Below are 21,093 nucleotides of genomic sequence, written 5' to 3' on the forward strand. Positions count from 1 at the left end.
TTGGGACTTCTGAATAACAATAACCTGGTACATATTTTCAAAAGCAGAGTCTTGGTACAACCCACATCTGGCACAACAAAACCAATAGGCTGTTCAAGCAGAACTAACACAAACACACTCACACCAGCCAGGCTGCTTCAACTACGGAAAATGCCAACATATCTCTCCCAGAATGTTTCACTCAGATGATCATGCCACACTGCCAACAGAAACACAAAAAATTTCTTCTAGTGCAGCAAGAGGAATACCCCTTTCACCTCTGGTTGGGTCCATGCAGAAAGGCTGCCAGTTATTCAGACAATGATCAGACAGTGATCAAACTCAATAATTATCATAGGTGATAACTACATGGATCTCAGTGAGTTCTATATTCCATAGCCCTTTGCAGCATTATGTTATTTCAAATAATGAATACGTATTTTGTTAACTTGTGTTCAGCTCTTTGATTTGTTGGTAAATGTTTCTAATGTATTTTCTAAGTATTTCCAAGTATGTTTTTTCACTGATAAATTAAAACAGAAATTTTAGAGTTTAGGACACACAGGAAACAATTTTCACTATACATGCCTAAACTACCATATAAATGAAAGTTAATAAACTTGCATTAAAACAATGCATAATGTGAAATGCCTTTTAAAATCCTTCATTTGACTGAAAATATGTATGAACTCAGTTTTATTTATAAAATACTTGAAAATAACAGAAAACTATAGCAGGCAGGATGAAAATATGAAAATTGAAACTGTAAAAAATATAACAGTATTCAATTTAATTTTTTTTATTTTGCTAAAAAGAAAAAAAAAAAATTAGAATATGGAGTCAATTTACTTTTAACTGAGTCGTAAGAGCAGATTCCTGGAGATCTGATCTTGATAATGCTCCAAATGCAAAGAGATTCTGTAGTATCCTCACAATAAGGAATATTTGTTCAACTAATACAACTGGATGAAGATACTAAAAAAAAAAAAAAAAGAAAGAAAATGAAAACAAAATAAATAATACATGAATTCTATTAGATCAACAAATAATGATCTACATTAGAAAGAAATATAAAATATCAATCCTATATGAGTTCTGAGCAAAATGTGTATGAAAATGTTCAATGTGTTATATTTTAACGTTGGCAACACAAAATGATGATTATATTTAAATATATAATAAATAATAAATAAATCTGCAGCTATTGTCAATCCACTGCAGGATGGAGGCTTCCTCAACAAGTCATGTTGAGGGAATGGACTATAGTCTGCCACACTAATCCAGTGCAGGATGGCAGATTGACAATATTTAGCAGTTGGGGGCTTGAACTCCAGTCTATTCAAAGAGCGTGTGCTACTGCACTTCCACTCCTCACCACTTGGCTACAGATGCCTTTTATATATATATATTTCTTATTTATTTAATAAAGTGAGCACCTCATCTTTTCCCTCATCCTGGGAAAAGATGAAGTGCTCACTTGGAAAATGATTTGTAAATTATTATAAATGATTACATGATTAAAGAAGGACTAAATTTATTTGTAAATAAGTTTTCCTCCTTGCCCTTTTAATTAGATAGTGTAATACATAGCACTGTAATAGGAATCTGTTAGCTTAGTATAGTATTGGCAATTAATCAATTAAATTTATAAATCCTTTTAATTTTTATTGTTAATTAAATTGTATTTAAACAAAAATTATGCCCCAGACTAGAGCAGCAAAGCAAATTGTGCAAAGTAGCAAAAGTGCTGTGGTGCATGGGAGAACAGTAGGGAACGATTCTCCCACGCATCACAGTCTAAAAAAATGTGCAAATTGTGACATGTTTCCAGATCTCTTTCAAACAAGATGTGATCTAGCCATGGAGGATGTCTTTGTGTGTGCTAGGTGCAGAGAATGTGAAGAAATTAGGTGTCAACTCAGCATTCTGATGGGCATCTATGAGAGCTTGAAGAGTCGGGTGGATGCCCTCGAAGGAATTAAAATGGGGGGGCCCATCAAGTTCTCAGCTGCCCAACTCAACGTCACAGCACACTCTTATGCACCAGACAACACAGTGGCAACCTTCAGGGCAGAATGCACTGGTCCACAGGAGCTAGTTATTGTTGGTGAGTCAACTCTCAGGGGAACGGGAAATATATTGTCAAACAGGATAGGTGAAATAGGACCAGGGTATGTCTGCCAGGGGCAAAAGTTGATGTTGTAGAGCAGATATCATCTTTTAAGGGCACAAAAGGTGATATTGTTGAACACATTTGCACTAATGACATTAAGTGTAGGAAATCTGTGGATTTACTAAGTAAGTACAGGTCAATGCAGAAAAAAGTCACACATTAGGGTTATATTTGAAAGTGTCTGCAATCCTGCCCAGACAAGATAGGAGGGAGTATATGATGAGAGCCTTGTCAATCAATTTGGTCCTGGAGAGATTGTACAGGGCTCATGGGGTAGAATTTTTCTCAGTGTGGTCTGTCCTTATTAACAGGAGAGATTGCTTCTACAGGGATGGGATACACTTAAATAGAAAGGATGCAAGGATATTTGCTGATGCTATTGAGGCAATGTTAAGTGGGTCGGAAAACTGCTAGCTTGGGAGAATTCACAAACTAATAGGTTAACAGTAGCTGCAGGCAGAGGTGGAAATGATTCTTGCACTGCTTCTATTGGAATGAGCAGTAGTCTGGAAAGCCAGTTGCTGGGATTCATGAAACAAGTAAATACATGGGCTGTGTAAGAGTACCTAAGAGTAAGAACAGGTGCATATATACTTGCATGTACACCAATGCTAGGAGTATAGTAAATAAATTTGATGAATTTGAAGTACTGGTTAAGAAATCCAAGGTGGATATTGTTGGGATATCAGAGACATAGTCCCACTCAGATATAAGGGATGCAGAATTGAATTTGGGGAGTACAGCGGGGACAGAAGGGATAGACAGGATAGAAAGGGAGGAGGGTTTATGCTGTTAGTTAAGAAACACAAAATCTAAGGAACTGTATCCAGTTGACATAGATGGACAGTGCAGTGTTGAGTCAGTTTGGGGTGACATAAGCAATGGGAAAGCAAAAATGAGGGTAGGAGTTTGTTAGCATTAGCATTAGTAGAGGCATATGATGCAAGAAAGCAAGCTTATGCAGCATCAGTCAAAAAAAAAAAAAAAATTCCACTTCACCCCTCCGTTCGTTCGAAATACCTGTCCAGCTGAGCCTTAAATTTATTTAGGCTATCAACTTCCACAACAGGCGATGGAAGTCTGTTCCACCAACCAACTACCCGCTGGCTAAAGGCAAATTTCCGCATATCTATCCTATATCTGTCTTTCCTCAATTTGAATTTATGCCCTCTCAGGTGATTATTCTGAGAAAGAGGCAGAATCCCATCAGCATTGAGCATGCTCAAACCATTCAAGGCTTTATACACCTCTATCATATCACCTCGCCGGTGCCTAGCCTCCGACACTGTAATTTGCAAAATTTAAGCCTTTCTTCGTAAGAGCAACGCTTTGTTCCATTCACTAATCTTGTTGCCCTTCTCTGTACTCGTTCCAGCAGCTCTACATCCTTCTTGAAATGAGGCCTCCAGACCTGTATACAGTATTGTATTGTAATACTCAAGGTGTGGCCTGACCATTGCCTTATACAAGGGAATAATCATCTCCTTATCTCTGCTAGAAAAATTCCTGTATATCATTGATAAAACACCATGAGCTACTCTTGCAGCCCGTCTGCACTGCTCAGAGAACTTCATATCTGCCTGCACAATTACCCCCAGGTCCTTTTCATTCTCTACCACTGTCAGTGCAGTACCACAGAGTTGATACATTGCTCTGGGGTTTGCTGTTTCCCATATGTAGTACTTTACATTTGTCAATGTTCAACTTCATTTGCCACCCCCTCAGCCCATCTGCTCAACCTTTCCAGATCCTGTTGCAGCAGCATAGCGTCAGTCGTGTCCTTAACAACCCTGCCAACCTTTGTATCGTCTGCAAACTTGGACATTAAGCTGGATATACCATCATCAATATTATTTATAAATACAGAAAACAATAATGGACCCAACACTGAACCCTGAGGGACACCATTAATAACATTAGTCCACGATGAGTAGTGTCCATTGATTACCACTCTCTGTCTTCTCCCCCTCAACCACCCCTTTATCCATAGTATCAATTTGCCTCCAATGCCACACTGCTCCAATTTGTGCAGCAGTCTTCCATGTGCAACAGTATCAAAAGCCTTTGTAAGATCCAAGTAGATAATATCAAAGTTATTCCCTGCATCCAGTTCTTTTGTGACTGCATCATAGTATCCAACCAAATTGGTCAGGCAAGACTTCAACTTAACAAAACCATGCTGTGTCTGAGCTATAACTGAAGTCTTGTCTAAATGATCCTGCAGTGCTTCTTTAACCAGTGCCTCCATTAATTTTCCTGGAACAGAAGTTAAACTCACAGGTCTATAATTACTTGTGTCAGCCTTTGATCCTCCTTTGTGAATTGGGGTCACATTTGCACATCTCCAGTCTATGGGTACCTCCCCTGAGTCCAAGGAAGCTCTCATAATTATGGCTTAGGGTTAACTTACTTCCTTTGCTGCCTCCTTTAATATAACTGGATAGATTCCATCCACCCTAGGTGCCTTTTTTGTGTTTATCTTCAACAATTTCTCCTCCACTTTACTCTCAGTTATTACAAGATTCTCTAGCTTACTGCCAGAGTTGAATACACCTCTGGAATTCCCCTCGCTGAATAACTCCTCATGTGTGAATGTCGATGCAAAATATTCATTTAGTTTGTTAGCTACCTGAGCAGGATCATCAACAGTTGAACCATCGATATCAAGTGGACCAATCTGATTCATCCCCTTCCTTCTAGAGTTTAGATAAGTAAAGAACTCTTTGCTGTTTTTCTTTGTATCCCTTGCCAAAGATTTCTCGTAATCTGCCTTCGCCTGCCTAACCTCCTTTGTAACTTGGTTACAGATCACTTATATCTATCATAGGCTTCTGTGTCACTTGTTAATTTATATGTATCCCATGCATTTTTCTTCTCTGCCATGTGTCTCATTAGTTCATCTGACATGCATTTAGGCCTAAAACTTGAATAATATTTCTTAGTTGGTATGTAAAGACTAGTAGCTTCCAAGATAAGTTCTTTGAATGCTTCCCATTTTGAATTTGCTGTTGGTAACATCATCAGTTGGTCCCACTGTATAGAATTTAAATACTATCTCAGACCATCGTAGTCGCTTTTACAAAAGCAATAACCCTTCCCTTTACCCCTGATGGTAGTTACCTCTTTGAGTAAATCCCACTTCAGCACACTGTGATCACTATCACCTAGTGGTTCCTCGATCTGCAGATTCTTAATGCATGAAGAATCACTACTGATAATCAAATCAAGAGTATTACTCCCTCTAGTTGCCTCCTGAACATGCTGATTTAGAAAACAATCATCCAATAAATCCACAAAAGCCTTGCTAGTGTGTGAGTGGCCAACCCACAAATTCCAGTCAATATCTGGGAAATTAAAATTCCCCATTATAAGACTCTCTGATTTACTGGCCCACTCTATTCCCCTGTACAGTTTCTTATTATACTCATCAGAGTCATTAGGCCTATAGCACACTCCTACTCTCAATTTTGATCTTTCAATGCTTATGTCACACCAAACTGACTCGCCACTGCACTGCCCAGCGATGTCGATTGGCTTCACTTCCTTGGATTTTATGTGTTTCTTAACTAATAGCATAACCCCTCCTCCCTTCCTATCCTTTCTGTAGATGTTGTACTCCCCAAATTTCAGTTCTGCATTCCTTATATCTGTGTGACACCACGTCTCTGATATCCCAAAAATATCCGCCTTTGATGCTTTGAGCAATACCTCAAATTCATCAAATTTATTTACCAAACTCCCAGCATTGGTGTACACACACAAGTATACATGCACCTGTTCTTTTTCTTAGCTACCCTAACACAACCCATGTGTTTACTTGTACCGCAATGACTCCCAGCAGTCTCTGAAATATCCTGAATCTTGTTTTCCAGGCTTCTGCTCATTCCAATGGAAGCAGTGCAAGAATCACTTTCACCTCTGCCAGTGGCTACTGTTAATATATTAGTCCTTTATCCCCCCCAAGCTAGCAGTTTTCCGACCCACCTAACACTGCCTCGATAGCATCAGCAAATATTCTTACACCCTGATCGACAAGGCTCTCATCACATACTCCCTCCTATCGTGTCTGGGCATTATTGCAGACACTTTCAAATTCAACCCTAATTCGTGGCTTTTTTTAAACAATGACCTGTACTTGTTAAGTAATTCTGCCGGTCTCCTACTCTTAATATCATTAGTGCCAATGTGTACAACTATATCACCTTTTGTGCCCTTAAAAGATGATATACGCTCTACAATGTCATCAACCTTTGCCCCTGGCAGACATACCCTAGTCCTGTTCCACCTATCCTTTTTACAAAGCATGTTCCCTGTTTCCCTGACAATAGAGTCAGGGAACTCTATTGTCAGGGGCTTAATTTGGCTGTTAGGGGCTTAATGACTCTGATGAGCACAATGAACAATTATACAGAGAAATAGTGGGCCAGTAAATCAGAGTGTCTTATAATGGGGGATTTTAACTTCCCATATACAGATTTGAATTTGTGGGTTGGACACTTGCACACTAGCAAGGCTTTTGTGGATTTATTGGATAATTGTTTTCTGCAGCAGCATGTTAGAGAGGCAACAAGAGAGAGTAACACTCTTAATCTGATTATCAGCAGTGATTATTCATGCATTAAGAATTTACAGATAAAGGAACCGCTAGGTGGCAGTGATCACAGTGTACTGATGTGGGATTTACTTAAAGATGCAACCACCATCAGGAGTAAAGGGAAGGGTTTTTGCTGTACCCTGCTGTGCACACAAATGGTTAATCCTACAACTTTGCAAGTCACATGACCACAGTTGTGGATATAAATGCAGCAGAACAACCTTTCTAGCATCAGTTAAGCATACAAACCGTAGCAAGAATGGGGAAAAGGAGTAATCTAATGGACTTCGAATGTGACATGGGAGTAGGTACAAGACATGCTGGACAAAGCATCTCTGAAACGGCAGTTCTCTGAACTTTTCATGCACCACAGTTTCAAGGGTGTATCAAGAATGGTGCAATGAACAGAAAACATCCTCTCAACGGCACTCCTGTGAAAGAAAATCGCTTGTTGATGAGAGAGGTCAAGAGGAGGATGGCTAGAAATGTGCAAGCAAACAGATGGGCCACAATGTCACACATCACATCAGAATACAACCTTGGTGTGCAAAACAAAATATCGCAATGGACCACTAGTCGCACTTTGTCGCAAATGGGATTAAACAGCCAACGGCCACATTGTGTACCTTTGTTATCAATGAAGAACTAGAGCACGCCTCCTGTGGGCACAGCAACACAAGTACTGGACTATCAAGGATTGGAAAAGAGTTGCTTGGTCTGATGAGTCAAAGTTCCTAGTGCATCATGTAGATGGAAGGCTCAGTATTTGGCGAAAACAACATGAATCCATGGACCCGTCATGTCTGACGACCAATGTGCAAGGTGTTGGGGGCAGTGTTATGGTGTGGGGAATGTTTTCTTGGCACACGTTGGGTCCATTGATACCCATAGATTCACATCTGATTGCCACACTGTACCTAAACATCGCTGCTGACCAAGTGCATCCGTTCATGTTGACGTTTATCCTCAGTCAGATGGTTACTTCCAACAGGATAGTGCTCCGATGCACAAAGCCCGAATCACTATGGAATGGTTCCAGGAACATGACAATGACTTTTCTTTGCTGCAGTGGCCCGCTCAGTCTATGGATCTCAATCCTATTGAACATCTTTGGGATGAGCTGGAAAGGGCTGTTAGCTGCAGGCCTACACCTCCGTTGAATCTCACGGAACTGCGTGATGCACTGATGTCTGCATGGTACTCCATTCCTGCACAACGTTTTCAGAATCTTATTCAATCCATGCCTAGACGAATTCAGGCTGTTTTGAAGGCTAAAGGAGGCTCAAGCACTTTATTAGGTAGGTGTACCTAATAAAGTGGCAGGACAGTGTATATATTTAAATAAATAAATATATATATTTATTTAATAAAGTGAGAACCTCATCTTTTCCCTAATCTGGGAAAAAGTTGAAGTGCTTTCTTAGAAAATGATTTGTAAATTATCATAAATGATTAGATGTTGTTATTGTTGTTATTTGATTTTTAGGAGCATTAACAACTAAGGCCATATTGCTCCAGGATATGCGGTGGTCTTTCCCTGACCTTTCCGCATCCTCCGTATTTGGTGGTGACGGGCTCGAACCCTGGTCTAATCAAGAAGCGTGTGCTACGCACTGCTGCTCCTTCCCACCTGGCTACAGAGGCGCCTAAATGATTAGATGATTAAAGAATGACTAAATTTGTTTGTAAATAAGTCTTCCTCTTCACCCCTTTACAATTAAATCCTGAGTGCAATTAGTTTTTTGTTTTTTTTTAATTTAAATGCATTACTCTCATGTTTTATTTATATATCTTGTTTTATTTTCATTTATTTTCTTACAGCCTTACAAGGAGGAAGCAAAGCAGTTCCCTAAATGTCAGGAATAACTCTCCTAATTGCCTTTATTATTATTTCCACAGACGTAACTACTTTAATCCATAACGAAATCAAAAGTGTTTTTCTAAGCAGTGTTGTGTTCTCTCTTTAATAACATATATTTTTTTGATGATATATACAAATTCACAATACCTGAGAATGGGAAATTAATTCAAATATCTGACTGGAAATTTTTATAAAATGATTTTGTATTGCATCCCAAACAGACTTTATTATTCTTCCAGTAAATGGTGTAGGCAATACACGTTCTTCTTCTTTCACACATTCCACAAATGGAAGATCAAAAGCTCCTTGAAGTAGGCAAGTTTCCAGTTTTCTAATCCAAGTCCACTCTTTAGGATCTATGATAATAACATGATCAGTTAAAAATTCTTTCTAAAAATGAGTGTAATAATAAAGTGTAATTATAATAATATGTAAGTAATATTTCCTGCTTATAGGTTAGTAGCATCTATTCATTAATACCTTCTACCCATCACTAAAGTTTACAAGAAATCTACTGCATATTTTCCACTTTTTTTTAACAAGAACTTTTCTGACTTCAACACAAAAGCCTCATCAAAAATATCTAATGAACAAATTGCATGCTTATAGAAAACCCATATACAGGGCTGTCTTAACAGCATTGTAGGCCCTGGGCAAAGCAATGCACTGGGGCCCCACCCACTCATTCAAAGGAATAAAAATGTAAACGGTCAATAAAATTTAACCTTTAGATTTATTGCTACTTTCAACAAAATCAATGTTTAAACATAAAAAAACATGATGTGAAGTTAGGATTAATCAGCAGAATCTTTTGAACATTATAAGTCTTGAAAAACACAAACATTTTAATATATAAATGACAATTAATTGGTAAACTGTACAGTATGAATTAATGAATTTTTTATTATTAATCAACACAAATGTTTGCAAAATTTCTATGTTGAGAATTGTTTTATAATTGGATTGAAGTCAATAGTCTTCAGGATATCATTTTCCATGCACATGAGTGAAAGCCAATCCAAGTGCTGCTGCCTCACTATGCCTGCGAAGATGATTCTTTATAAGTTTCAATTTTGAAAATGAGCTTTCCCCTGTACAGTTGGTCACCATCATGCACATGAACACTCTGAGTGCAATTTCAACATTTGGAAACACATTTCAAATTTCCTGAAATTAGTTTGCTGTACAACGCAGAGAAAGTCTCACATTTTTCATCAAGAACCATGTAGTGCTTGAGATGCTTGCATTCATTTAGAAGGTCACCATAATCAAGGTCTTTGTCATACACATTAGCCAGATGCTCACACTTTTTGTTTAGAACATCAGAACCAATTGTTCTTAACTGACCGAAGAAGGAAAACAGATTTCCAATCCATGAATAAGCTTCTGCACATTTTGACAGATCAGAGTTCAAAGAGTCCAGAACAGGGAGGAATGGTTCCACTTTGAATTTTTCACTTTTGTTTATAAGCATCTCTTCTCCTGATCTATCATATCTACTAAGACGTACACTTCACTTTTGTTCAAGTTTCTTCACATCTCTATAATCCGAATCTGGACACCTACTCCTGGAAATTAGAGACAAATTTAGTGAATATGTTAATATACTCACTAAATTTGTCTCTAATTTCCTGAAGATAAGTTTTCAGAGACTCAAGAAGATTCTTGGCAACAAGTGTGTCCACATCTTTAGACCGTAGGAACTTACTTGTTTTGTTAAATTTTTTTGAGAATGTCTTTCCAAAAAAATGTCAGAGAGATCGTTTCCGTGTTCTCCATTCTCTCACTTAATCCTTCTGCCTCTCGCCTTGTGTTCACTTCCTGGTTATCTTTAATTTTTTCAAAATCTTCATGCAGAGAATGGACAGCATCAAAATGTGATGACCATCTTGTGTCAGATAGACACTTGACCACATGATCTTTTCCTATAGATGATGACAGAACATTCCATTGATGTGTAGAAGCCGAGAAAAAGGAATACAAATGCTGAACAAAGTCAAAGAAGGTGACAATCTGTACACAACACTCTACCGCTTTTACTCCCACCACGTTCAGATTGTGTCCAGCACAGGGGATAGATGGCCAACCCATTCAGTTGACAGATCCATGCTTGCAATCCAGTATAGCATCCAGACATATTTGAGGCATTGTCGTACGATTGACCAAGGCAGTTTGATAGAAGAATTTTGTTCTCATTCACAAAATCTATAACAGTGTCTGCTAGATTCTTTTCTCCATGAGAAAAGATAGGGATGAACTTGAGGAAATGCTCCACAGGCTCACATCCTCGAATGTACTGGACCATAAATGTCAGTTGATCAATGTGTGAGATGTCTGGAGTGGAATCCACACTTATTGAATAGTACTTTGACTCTTTTATTTCTTCCAAAATGGCATAAAGGACATGTTGTCCCATTAAATCAATAAATTCCTCACAAATGTTTGACAATAGATACGATGGGTTCCCCTTTCCAGCATTTACATACAGTTTGAGATGCTCTTCCAGAAAAGGGTCAAATTCACTCAACAGCTCTAGAATACCTAAAAAGTTTCCACTTTTTGTCGACCCAATAGTTTCATTCTCTCCACGAAATGCCAAATCTCTGGAGGCAAGAAAGCGAATGACAGAAATCACATGTGTCAACACTTTATGCCAGTACTCCTGCTCTGAATGATGATGTATGATTAATAATCTATGCATGCAGGCAGATATGAAGAAAACTTCATATCTGCCTGCACAATTACCCCCCCCCAGGTCTTTTTCATTCTCCACTATCCTGAGTGTAGTATCGCACAGTTGGTACCTTAGTCTGGGGTTAATGGTACCCATATGCAGTACTTTGCATTTTTTCAATGTTAAATTTCAATTGCTACCTCTAAGACCATCTGCCCAACTTTTCTAGATCCTGTTGCAGTAGCGTACTGTCATTACCGTCATTAACAGCAACCTTCATACCATCTGAAAACTTGGACACTAGTGCCTTAAACTGTCAACGTCCTCCGCTTCTGAAGGAAGCGGAGGACGCTTCGTGACTTTCGTCGTGAAATTCGTGACTTTACCTTTAACAATGGCAACATCTTTCTTCATCTTCCAACTGACAATTGCATGATAAATTCCTGACAATGTTTCCTGTACTTTAAGTCCTGAGATTCGTTAGTAATGATGAGGTCAAGTATTCTCATCCCCTAGTACATTCTCTGACATGCTGGTACAAATAATAATCTAGTTTATTTAGCTACTTAATGTACCGTTATGTAATCGACTTAATAATAAAAATAGCAATAAGAGCTTAATTGACAGTACTCACATCATTGATCTGCTTAGTTACATGGTATTGAAGTGGAATGAAGTTTAAAATAAGTTAAAATAAATAAAGACAGAATTGTTAAAAACCTGTAATTAAAATTTGCTCAAGGAAGAAGAAGTGCACTACCTCATCCCTGGTTGTCATTTATAAAATATTAATATGAAATATTAATATTCATTAAAATACTCATTAAATATTTCACAAACAAACTTCATATTTCATTCTTGCAAAAATGTCTTGTCCACAACATAATTCCTAAATTCGCTCGTATTTTCACCAAGAATACTTGTAAAAGATACCCTCACATCATACATCAATCGCCATCATTTTGGAAGAATTACATAAAAGATTTCGTAAAAAATACCATTTTTTATATCAAATACACCACCTTAGATTTAGACTTAAAAAAGACATGTCACCTCAAACATAGTCGGAGTTCGTTGACTTTAACAATATACGCATTAATGCAACACTCAACGTCATGGAACAAAGACATTTAAAAAAATGAAACACACTCACGCAAAAAACTTAAAACCCTCCACAACCTTCCACTGTTAATATTTCATCTCAATCACTCTCTGCGGCCAAATTATCAGGGCTAGAATATGGGTTTAACTTTGCAATAAGCGACCATCATTATCCCATTAAAGACTGCATCATTGAGTTGCAAACCAAATTGGAAAACCACCCAGACAAATGGCGGATTATGATGAAACCAACTTTATTATTAATTCACGACTGATACCACAACCCGATATGACCAAACAACAGCTATCAAACATATATAAATTACATAAAAATAAAAACCCAAACATTATCGTACAAAAAGCCAATAAAGGAGACACTATCACAATTTTAGATAAAAGTGCTTATATCAATAAAATGCAACAAATCTTCTCTGACAAAAATACCTACAAAGTTGACAATACATATAATATCTCCAGATTAAAGAACAAACTTGATGGTATTTTGAGAAGATTAAGATCTGATAAAGAAATCAACCTGCACAGACTACAACAAATTGGCATACGCAGTAACGTCCTTCTACACATGTTCGGCATTACTAAATTACACAAACCTGGCCACCCCCTACGGCCAATAGTTTCTTTCAGCAAATCTGCTTTTGCCAACCTTGGCAAAAGCAGATTTGCGCAGATTTAGTTGCACAAGTGAGGGTCTTCATTTGCCTTTAAGTATGTCTCCTGTAAGCAAAAGCTTGTTAGCTCGTGCTTACAGAGAAGGGCCTTGATGTCATCACAATTCTGATGGAATCCACGGAACTTCCATTGTAAGAATTTTAGTGTATTTATTATATAGATTTTGGTGGTCCGTCTGATGGTTTCCGAAGGGCTGAGGGCTTTATTTTCTCAGTCGTGAATTTGTCTTTCTTTGGAAAGACTGGACATTGGCCAGTATCCATTTGTTCTCCTTCAGCAAAGAGTTCTCTGGTACCTCCTCGTCTTCGACATCCTTGAGTTGTCTGGTACCTCCTCGTCTTCGACATCCTTGAGTTGTCTGGTACCTCCTTGTCTTCGACATCCTTGAGTTATCTGGTACCTCCTTGTCTTTGACATCCTTGAGTTGTCTGGTACCTCCTTGTCTTCGACATCCATTTTCTCTTGTATTATCGGTGGCACTTCAGGTTTTTGTGGTTTTTCAGTTCGTAGTCTCTTTGCTACATTGGCTTTGTCTATTTCATCATTTTAATTTTCAGTTAGAGACCACGTTATGGCCTCAGAAGATATTAGTTTATCAGGATTCGTAGCGTTATTAGGTTCAGTGCCCTGGCTCCCCACCCATCACGGAGCCCAAAGGGATATCCATTACCCATCAAGCAATAAATGCGCTCAGGAGTGGGATGCCAGGGGTACCCAGACACCATATCCACACTGCCATCAGCCTGAATCCTGTCCCTCGGACCATGAGGGTAAGGGCATGGCATTGACATGGTTGACCCTTGCAGGTGAACCCACTAGCCGATTGATCCTAGCCGAGCCATCCGGGACCACCCGTTTGTCAAAGCAGGGGCCAATGTGGTGTGTTGAAGCTGGGCCTCTCAACCACCAGGATCCCCCTTTCCAAATTTCCAAGGGTCGTAGCACACAACAAACACACTAGATTCCATTGATGCTAGCCTGGAACCTAGGCTGTGGGCGTTGGATCCCAGTGATGCTAATCTGGAGGACCAGCAGCATCACTGGGTGGTCCTGTCACCCTATACAGGTGCCCACATTGAGGGGTCAATGAAATAAACAATGTGAATGCAATCGTACCTTTTCCATTTATAATCATTTATTTATGGTGCTTTTTTTGAAACAACTGAGTGTCCCAAAGGAGAAGAACTAACATCACCTATAATCCATCTCAGTGAGAAAAATAATCTCTAGGCTAGCAAATTATCCAATTATCCACTGTGTGCATTTGTCTGGGTACTCCAAAACCTGGATGATGGTTGCTGGTATGTTATGCTATCCAGTGCTGGAAACATCAACCAACTGTCCAATGATCTCATTTGGTATAAATAACAATTTGGTGACTGGACCATTCAAAAACATGAGTCCGACTATAAAGCTCTGTAAAATTCATTTAATTAGGTATAAGCTGCATATACACATAATCTGGGTGTCTTAAAAGTCCGTCCAACAAACAAACTCAATATTTTGACTTCTTTGCAATTAATAATACCGTGTCATACTGACCACTCCAATGAATCGATATTCCACATATTTTTACTTCTAATAACAGGTTTGATCACTTGCATATATCATTGGGATATAAATTTCTGATATAATAATGTAATAACAATGTACTACCCAAGTAACATTCATGTTTAAGATTTTTGTATTGTAATTTAATTATCAATGTTTCTAATTTAAATTTTTTACTTCCAGAAATGTATCTAAGGTAAAATTTTATATATAACAAACCTGTTTCTGTGGTAGTTATAAACTAGATAAAAGTGATATCGTTTATTTATTAGAAACATGTTTTTCATTTGTTTTGTCACATAAACACAAAAAATAGAATAATCAAAAATTACCTAATTTTATATCTTGAACATTTTGAGAAATATCCAAAAGAAACTGCTTGCCATTCTGAAGCGAAACTATAGTGATTAAGGTGCTTAGCATTTCCAGCCTATCAATATCTATGCTTTTAGCAGAAGATGACAATGTGTCTTGTTCTTCATTTAAAAGTAGCCAATCTAACAGCTGGAAATTATACCAATATTTTGCATCTGGAGCACACCTACTGTCAAGGGACCTAACAGGGGCTGAGAAATTCTTTAAATATACTGCTAAAGTCTTTAGGGATACAGCAGAAGGACGATTACTAGACCCTAGAGAATACAAATTAACACACAAAAAATGAAAAAAATTGTTATATAAATTCATATATCAGTTTCTAAAAGATTATTTTTTTATTATATTATATAAAGCACATTCAAAACATGTATGCAGAAAAATTATCATAATTCTTTTTGAGACTGAAGAGCACAAAACACATTACATTTTACATTATTTGAGGATTGCAGAATCTTTGGATAAAGGAAAAAATATACATAGTAATGACTGATGTGTACTGACTTATTTAAAGATCTAACTACTCTCAAGAATAAAGGGAAGGGATTTTGCTTTTGCAAGATTAATTACAATGGTCTTAGACAGTCTTTAAATTCTTTTCAGTAGGATCAACTGACCTTTGCAGTTGACAAATGCAAAGAAAATGGGAAATGTTTAGGAAAGTAACTTGTAGAAGCTACTAAGCATTTTATACCAACTAAGATATATTGTTCAAGGTTTAGAGCTAAATGGATATCAAATGAACTTATGAAACTAGGGATAAGAGAAGAAAAGTGCATGAGATGATTATAAATTATCAGAGGTCACAGAAGCCTACAGTAAGATTAAACCAGTCTGCAATCAAGTTATGAAGGGAGTTAAGCATGGTAAGGATGATTACAAGAAGTCTTTAGCTAAGAGTGCAAAGAAAAACAGCAAATAATTCTTTGCTTAACACTAGAAGGAAAGGATTGGACTAATTTGGTACACTGAATATAAATGGAATAACTATTAGTGATCCTTTAGAGGTTGCTGACAAACTGAATAAATATTTTGCATGAACATTCACATGAAGTTTTTAGGGACAGGGATACTAAATCTAACTGGGAGTTATATGATTTTAAGATAACTGAAAGAAAGCTGGAAGAGACTGACAAAGCTAAACATAAATAAGGCATCTAGAGCTGCTGAAATCCATCTAATTACATTAAAAGCAGCAACAAAAGAGGTAAACCAACTCTATCTCAGAAATCACACACAAGGGGACATAAATTGAAAAAAAAAAAAAGGATCATTAGATGTGCAAAATTTTGCCTTCAGCTGGAGGATGATTGATTGTTGGAACACTCCCCATATGGTGCTGTGCAAGTGGATAGTCTGAATAAATTTAAGGAAGAATTAGACAAAATATTAGAGATTAGAGATGGACAGATGAGGTGGGTGGAATTTTTTTTTTTTCAATTCTGTATAAGCTTGCTCCTTTGTATCATTTGCCACTATTAATACTATAAAGGGCAAAGGAGTATAAAGGAGTAATTGCACAGAACTGTAAGCCTGTCTTCTCTGCCAGGAAAAAAACATGGAGCAGTGGTTAAACAATAATGCAGAATAATCCTGACAGACCCAGTTATACAACAATCACAACATAGAAATATTAAGGGAAATCTTGCATAACTAACCTGATTAGCTACTCTTAAGGTAGTCATAAAAGAATCAAAAAGAAAAACAAAAATGTTAACATCATATACTTAGATTTTAGTAAAGCTTTTTTTATTGTTCCACACATGAATTACTGCCATACAAATTGAAGCAGATGACATTGGGAGTAAGTTATTGCTATGGATAAAGGAATGGTTTGGTGGGAGAAAAGAGAGTGGTTATTAATGACCACTGCTCTTCAAAGATAATAATGTTATAAGTGGAATCCCTCAGGGTTTGGTGTTGGGTCTCTTACCATGTTCAATATTATTAATAATACTGATGTAAACATATTTAAATTTTGTGATGATAACAAGGATGGATAGGGTGATTAATGAGTAATAAGAGTATGCTACTCCAACTACATCTGGATGAATTGGGCTGAAAATTTGCAATTCAGGTTTAACACTGATAAATGCAAAGCACTGCATTTGGGTAGCAATATTCTCAGAATAACAAAACAATTTGGTGGAGAACAAAAAAGACCCAGGGGTTAATTATACAGCCCAACATAAAGTCCTCTGAGCAGTGCAGACAGACTGCTGGGACAGTTCATGAGGTTCTATCAAAGATATACAAGAATTTTCCAGCAGAGACAAAGAGGTGATTTGTAAGGGTCACAAAAAAGGTGCTGTTTCCAAGAAAGTCTTGAGGTTCTATAAATTGCAACATCTGAAAGGAGACCAAAATGAAGTGTTTAGGGCTTTACATGGGTTGCGTAAAGTGAATGTTGATGGTCCTTACCCTTTCTCTCATAATAAACACAAGCAGACATAATTTTAAATTGAAAAGGATATTTTCAGATGCGCAGAAATTTGCTTAGACAAATCCACTATTTATCAAAGTCTGGATAACATTGTGAGGTCTGTTTTGAGATATACTGGTCTTTTATCAGATGACAGGTGGTCTCTATTAGTACACATATGCTAACTTATGAATAATGTACCAAGCCTAAGGTAATTGGCAGCCTAAAACTGGCCTCCATTATTGGAAGAACTAAAGCATCATCTACAAGATGGAAACTGAATCAGAGATGCATAAATTTTTAAATTATTTCAATGTCAGCATTTAAATATAACTTTGCTACTTTTCTGTGTAGGGCAAACGCAATCCAGTATTAGGGATTAAAAAAAGATACACAAAACCTTTGTTATATGTTTATGTTGTAGTATGTTCTTTATGTTTGTTATATGTTCTTTTACCATCATGTGTCAATCTCCTCTTTTAATACCCTTGTTACTCCAGTTTTTAGACCTACCATAAATAGGGAATTATCAACATTAAGTATCAGACAGATTTCTAAAGGAATCCCACATGCTTTCAGGTTCATTTTCTTCCTTAGAAGATGATACCCAATATCATAGCCTGTAAAATCACTTTTCAACAATAGCACTAAGGTTAAACTGCTTTTGTATTTGGCAATTCTTTTTTAATACAAAAAGGTCACCACAATGGTATACAGCTTGGAATCACTTTTATTATTGCCATTCACAGCAATCAAAAATGGCATATTTTTTGATATCACTAACAATGCTGTTTATGCTCTTCCACAGCCATAATTTTTTGCATTTCACTATTGTAAAACATATTTCTGAACAAAGTATCTGTTCACTAAAAAGGCCTCTGTGGTCAGGAAATCTATCCATAATCGATGCCGCCAACTCTGACCAATTATCTTCGTACATATGCTGGTAGATGCAGAGTGCTTTATCCACATCTTGGCAAATTTGCATGCCTCAATCGAGGTTAGGTTCAGCATCCATAATTTTTGGCTTCACGACTTCTACAGCTCAAAAGATATCTTAGAATTCCTTTAGAGTGAACTCCTTCACTTGCACATTATCTCGTTCTTCGGTATCATTGTCGGCTTCTTCAAATGCTCTTTGTTGATCTAAAAGTAGGAGATCATCATCAGTCAATTCTTCCAAGTGTGAATTCAGCAGTTCCCGAACATCATCATTTTTAGTTCATCAAATCCTAGTTCTCTTCCAATACTTGTTATTTCTTCTATAACGGTTTCTTCAAAACCACTACTATTTGCACAATGAGGCAAAATATGCTTCCACACTCCACACATGTTGTGTGCAGTTATTTGTTGCCAAGCATGCTGAATATTTTCTATTGCATGTTTAATGTTATAATTTTTCCAGAACTCTGTTAAGGAAATTGCATCATCTCCTGTAGTTTTAGCAATTTCCTCTTCAAATGTTTTTCTTATGTAGTAGGCTTTAAATGTTGCGACGGTTCCTTGATCCATGGGCTGCAACAAAGATGTTGTGATTGGAGGCAAAAAAATGATATTTACTTTTTCACATAATGAACCGAGTATAGCTGGATGACCTGGAGCATTATCCAAAATTAGTAGAACTTTAAATGAGATGTTGCTTTCCTTGCAATATTTTTCAACAGCTGGGCAAAAATAGCTTGAAAACCAGTCAGTGAACACAGCTTGGGTCACCCATGCTTTCTTATTTGATCGCCAAATAAACTGAAAGTGATCTATAGTTGTAGCCTTTTAGAGCACGAGGATTTGGAGAACGATAAACAAACATCGTTTCAATTTAAAATCGCCTTAAGCATTGCCTCCCAATAAAAGTGTTAGGCAATCTTTAGACTCTTTAAATCCAGGTTGAGTTTTTTCTTTCTTAGAAATGTAAGTTCTGGAAGGCATCCTTTTCCAGAATAAACTGGTTTCATCCACATTAATATTTGTTGATCAGTGTATCCACCATCTTTGATTATTTTTTTAAAACATCAGGATATTAAGATGCTGCATCCTCATCTGCACTGGCCACCTTACCAGTAATTTTAACATTATGCAGCTGAACTCAATTTTTAAATCGAACAAACCAACCAGCACATGCACTAAACGTTCCTTCTACTTCATTATTTTTTTCTTTCACTCTCTTAAATGAATGGCTGCTCTGCTAATGGGAATGCATTTTTGATTGAATCCTCAATCCATACAGTTAAAATACACTCCATTTCTATCGTAGTAATACTTCTATTCCTTGTAGATGTTTGCAAACCAGAAAAAGCTGATGCAACTTTACATTTTTTCTATTATTTTCCCTGCATGTTTTATAATATTCAGTACTGCAGATTCAGGCATTCCGACATCTCATCCTATTTTAGAGTTGCTATGACCACATTCATGTTGTTCAATCATATCAATTTTTTGCTCTAATCTAATAACGAGCCTCTTCTTTTTTGCGCTTGTAGTGTTTTTATCTGAAGGAATCTTTCTTTTGTCCATTTCGTTATGGGCACTTCTTAAAACGATTAAAACAAATCACAAAAACTAACGTATATTACGACAGGCAACAGCACATGCGAAGATAAGCAAATGTAACAGCGTCTAATGCACGACTAATCGAGGCTAATCATCTAATACGAGGCTAGCTGTGCTAGCCTCGCATTAACTGAATTTTGGTTCACATTAAATGCGACCTGGTATCGTTATACAATTCGCACTAAATCAAATATTGCATTATTCGAACTCGCATTAATGGCGACCTAGCTGTATATATATATATATATTTTTTTTTTTTTTTTTTTCCCCCCGCAGTAAGGCTTAAATTCACTACATGCTACCCCTTGTGTTACACTACGTAACGAACAGAAGGTTGGTTGAAGGATGTGAACTGTGAAAAATAATTGTAATTAGAAGGGAGAAAAACACTTATTAGAGGGGTCACGTTTTTAATCAATTTTCGTTTATATTTAGTGAAAAAACGTTAGTTTTTTTTTCCTGTGAAATAATTATAATAATAAAAATACATACTTCTTTTAACAATAAAAACAAGAGAAATTAAATAATATAATTAAATATATTTTTCCGCTGAGTGAATTTTGCTTAATAATTTGCTGCTTCATTATTTGCTACTACTTCGTAAAATTCTTCACAAGAATTAGCAAAATTGCACCTAACTTGTACTATTGCTTTCAGCGTTTCTACGGTCAGGTGTGTTTTTGTTGACGTCCACAGCTTATTTATTACCAAAAAAACTCTTTCTGTTGTACCATTGGTTCCTGCCAAACATAATGCAAATGATATGCATTATGTTTGCCATTACATATGGAGGCTACATGTCCAATCTGGGACATTTTCCGGGACAGTTTGCAATGCGAAGCAAACGACTGACATCCAGCAGCGTCCCGCATAATCCAGGATGTCTGGTCACTTTAGTCTAGAGGTACTGAAATCTTCAGATTGAGAAAGAGTAGGCTTATTGCAGGAGTGGTTTGGAACATTTACATATTTCAGCATTAAATTTTTCATTTTACCCAAAACTTTTTCTTTTTCTTCTTTCTTTTTTCATAACCAGATTCGTGTTTTTGCATATATCTGTCAGACATTTTAAATCACGTCAAACACAGTTAACACAATAAATTATTCTAGGATCAGAATATGAAAA

At 37.0% G+C, this 21,093-nt stretch overlaps 1 protein-coding gene across 1 annotated transcript in view; it reads right to left on the bottom strand.

Moving 5' to 3' along the window:
- Positions 1 to 21,093, bottom strand: part of LOC150081400 (serine-protein kinase ATM-like) — a 313,728-nt gene that overhangs the window by 188,279 nt on the left and 104,356 nt on the right. The window contains exons 13-15 of the mRNA XM_090380190.1: positions 14,956 to 15,255; positions 8,755 to 8,963; positions 829 to 954 (exon numbers count right to left, since the gene is read on the bottom strand). Coding sequence (XP_090236316.1) covers positions 829 to 954; positions 8,755 to 8,963; positions 14,956 to 15,255 — 635 coding nt within the window. The remainder of the gene's footprint in view (positions 1 to 828; positions 955 to 8,754; positions 8,964 to 14,955; positions 15,256 to 21,093) is intronic.

The sequence above is a fragment of the Mastigoproctus giganteus genome, chromosome 8 (genome assembly GCF_048544385.1).
Source record: "Mastigoproctus giganteus isolate SK-2022 chromosome 8, ASM4854438v1, whole genome shotgun sequence".
NCBI classification, from domain to species: domain Eukaryota; kingdom Metazoa; phylum Arthropoda; class Arachnida; order Uropygi; family Thelyphonidae; genus Mastigoproctus; species Mastigoproctus giganteus.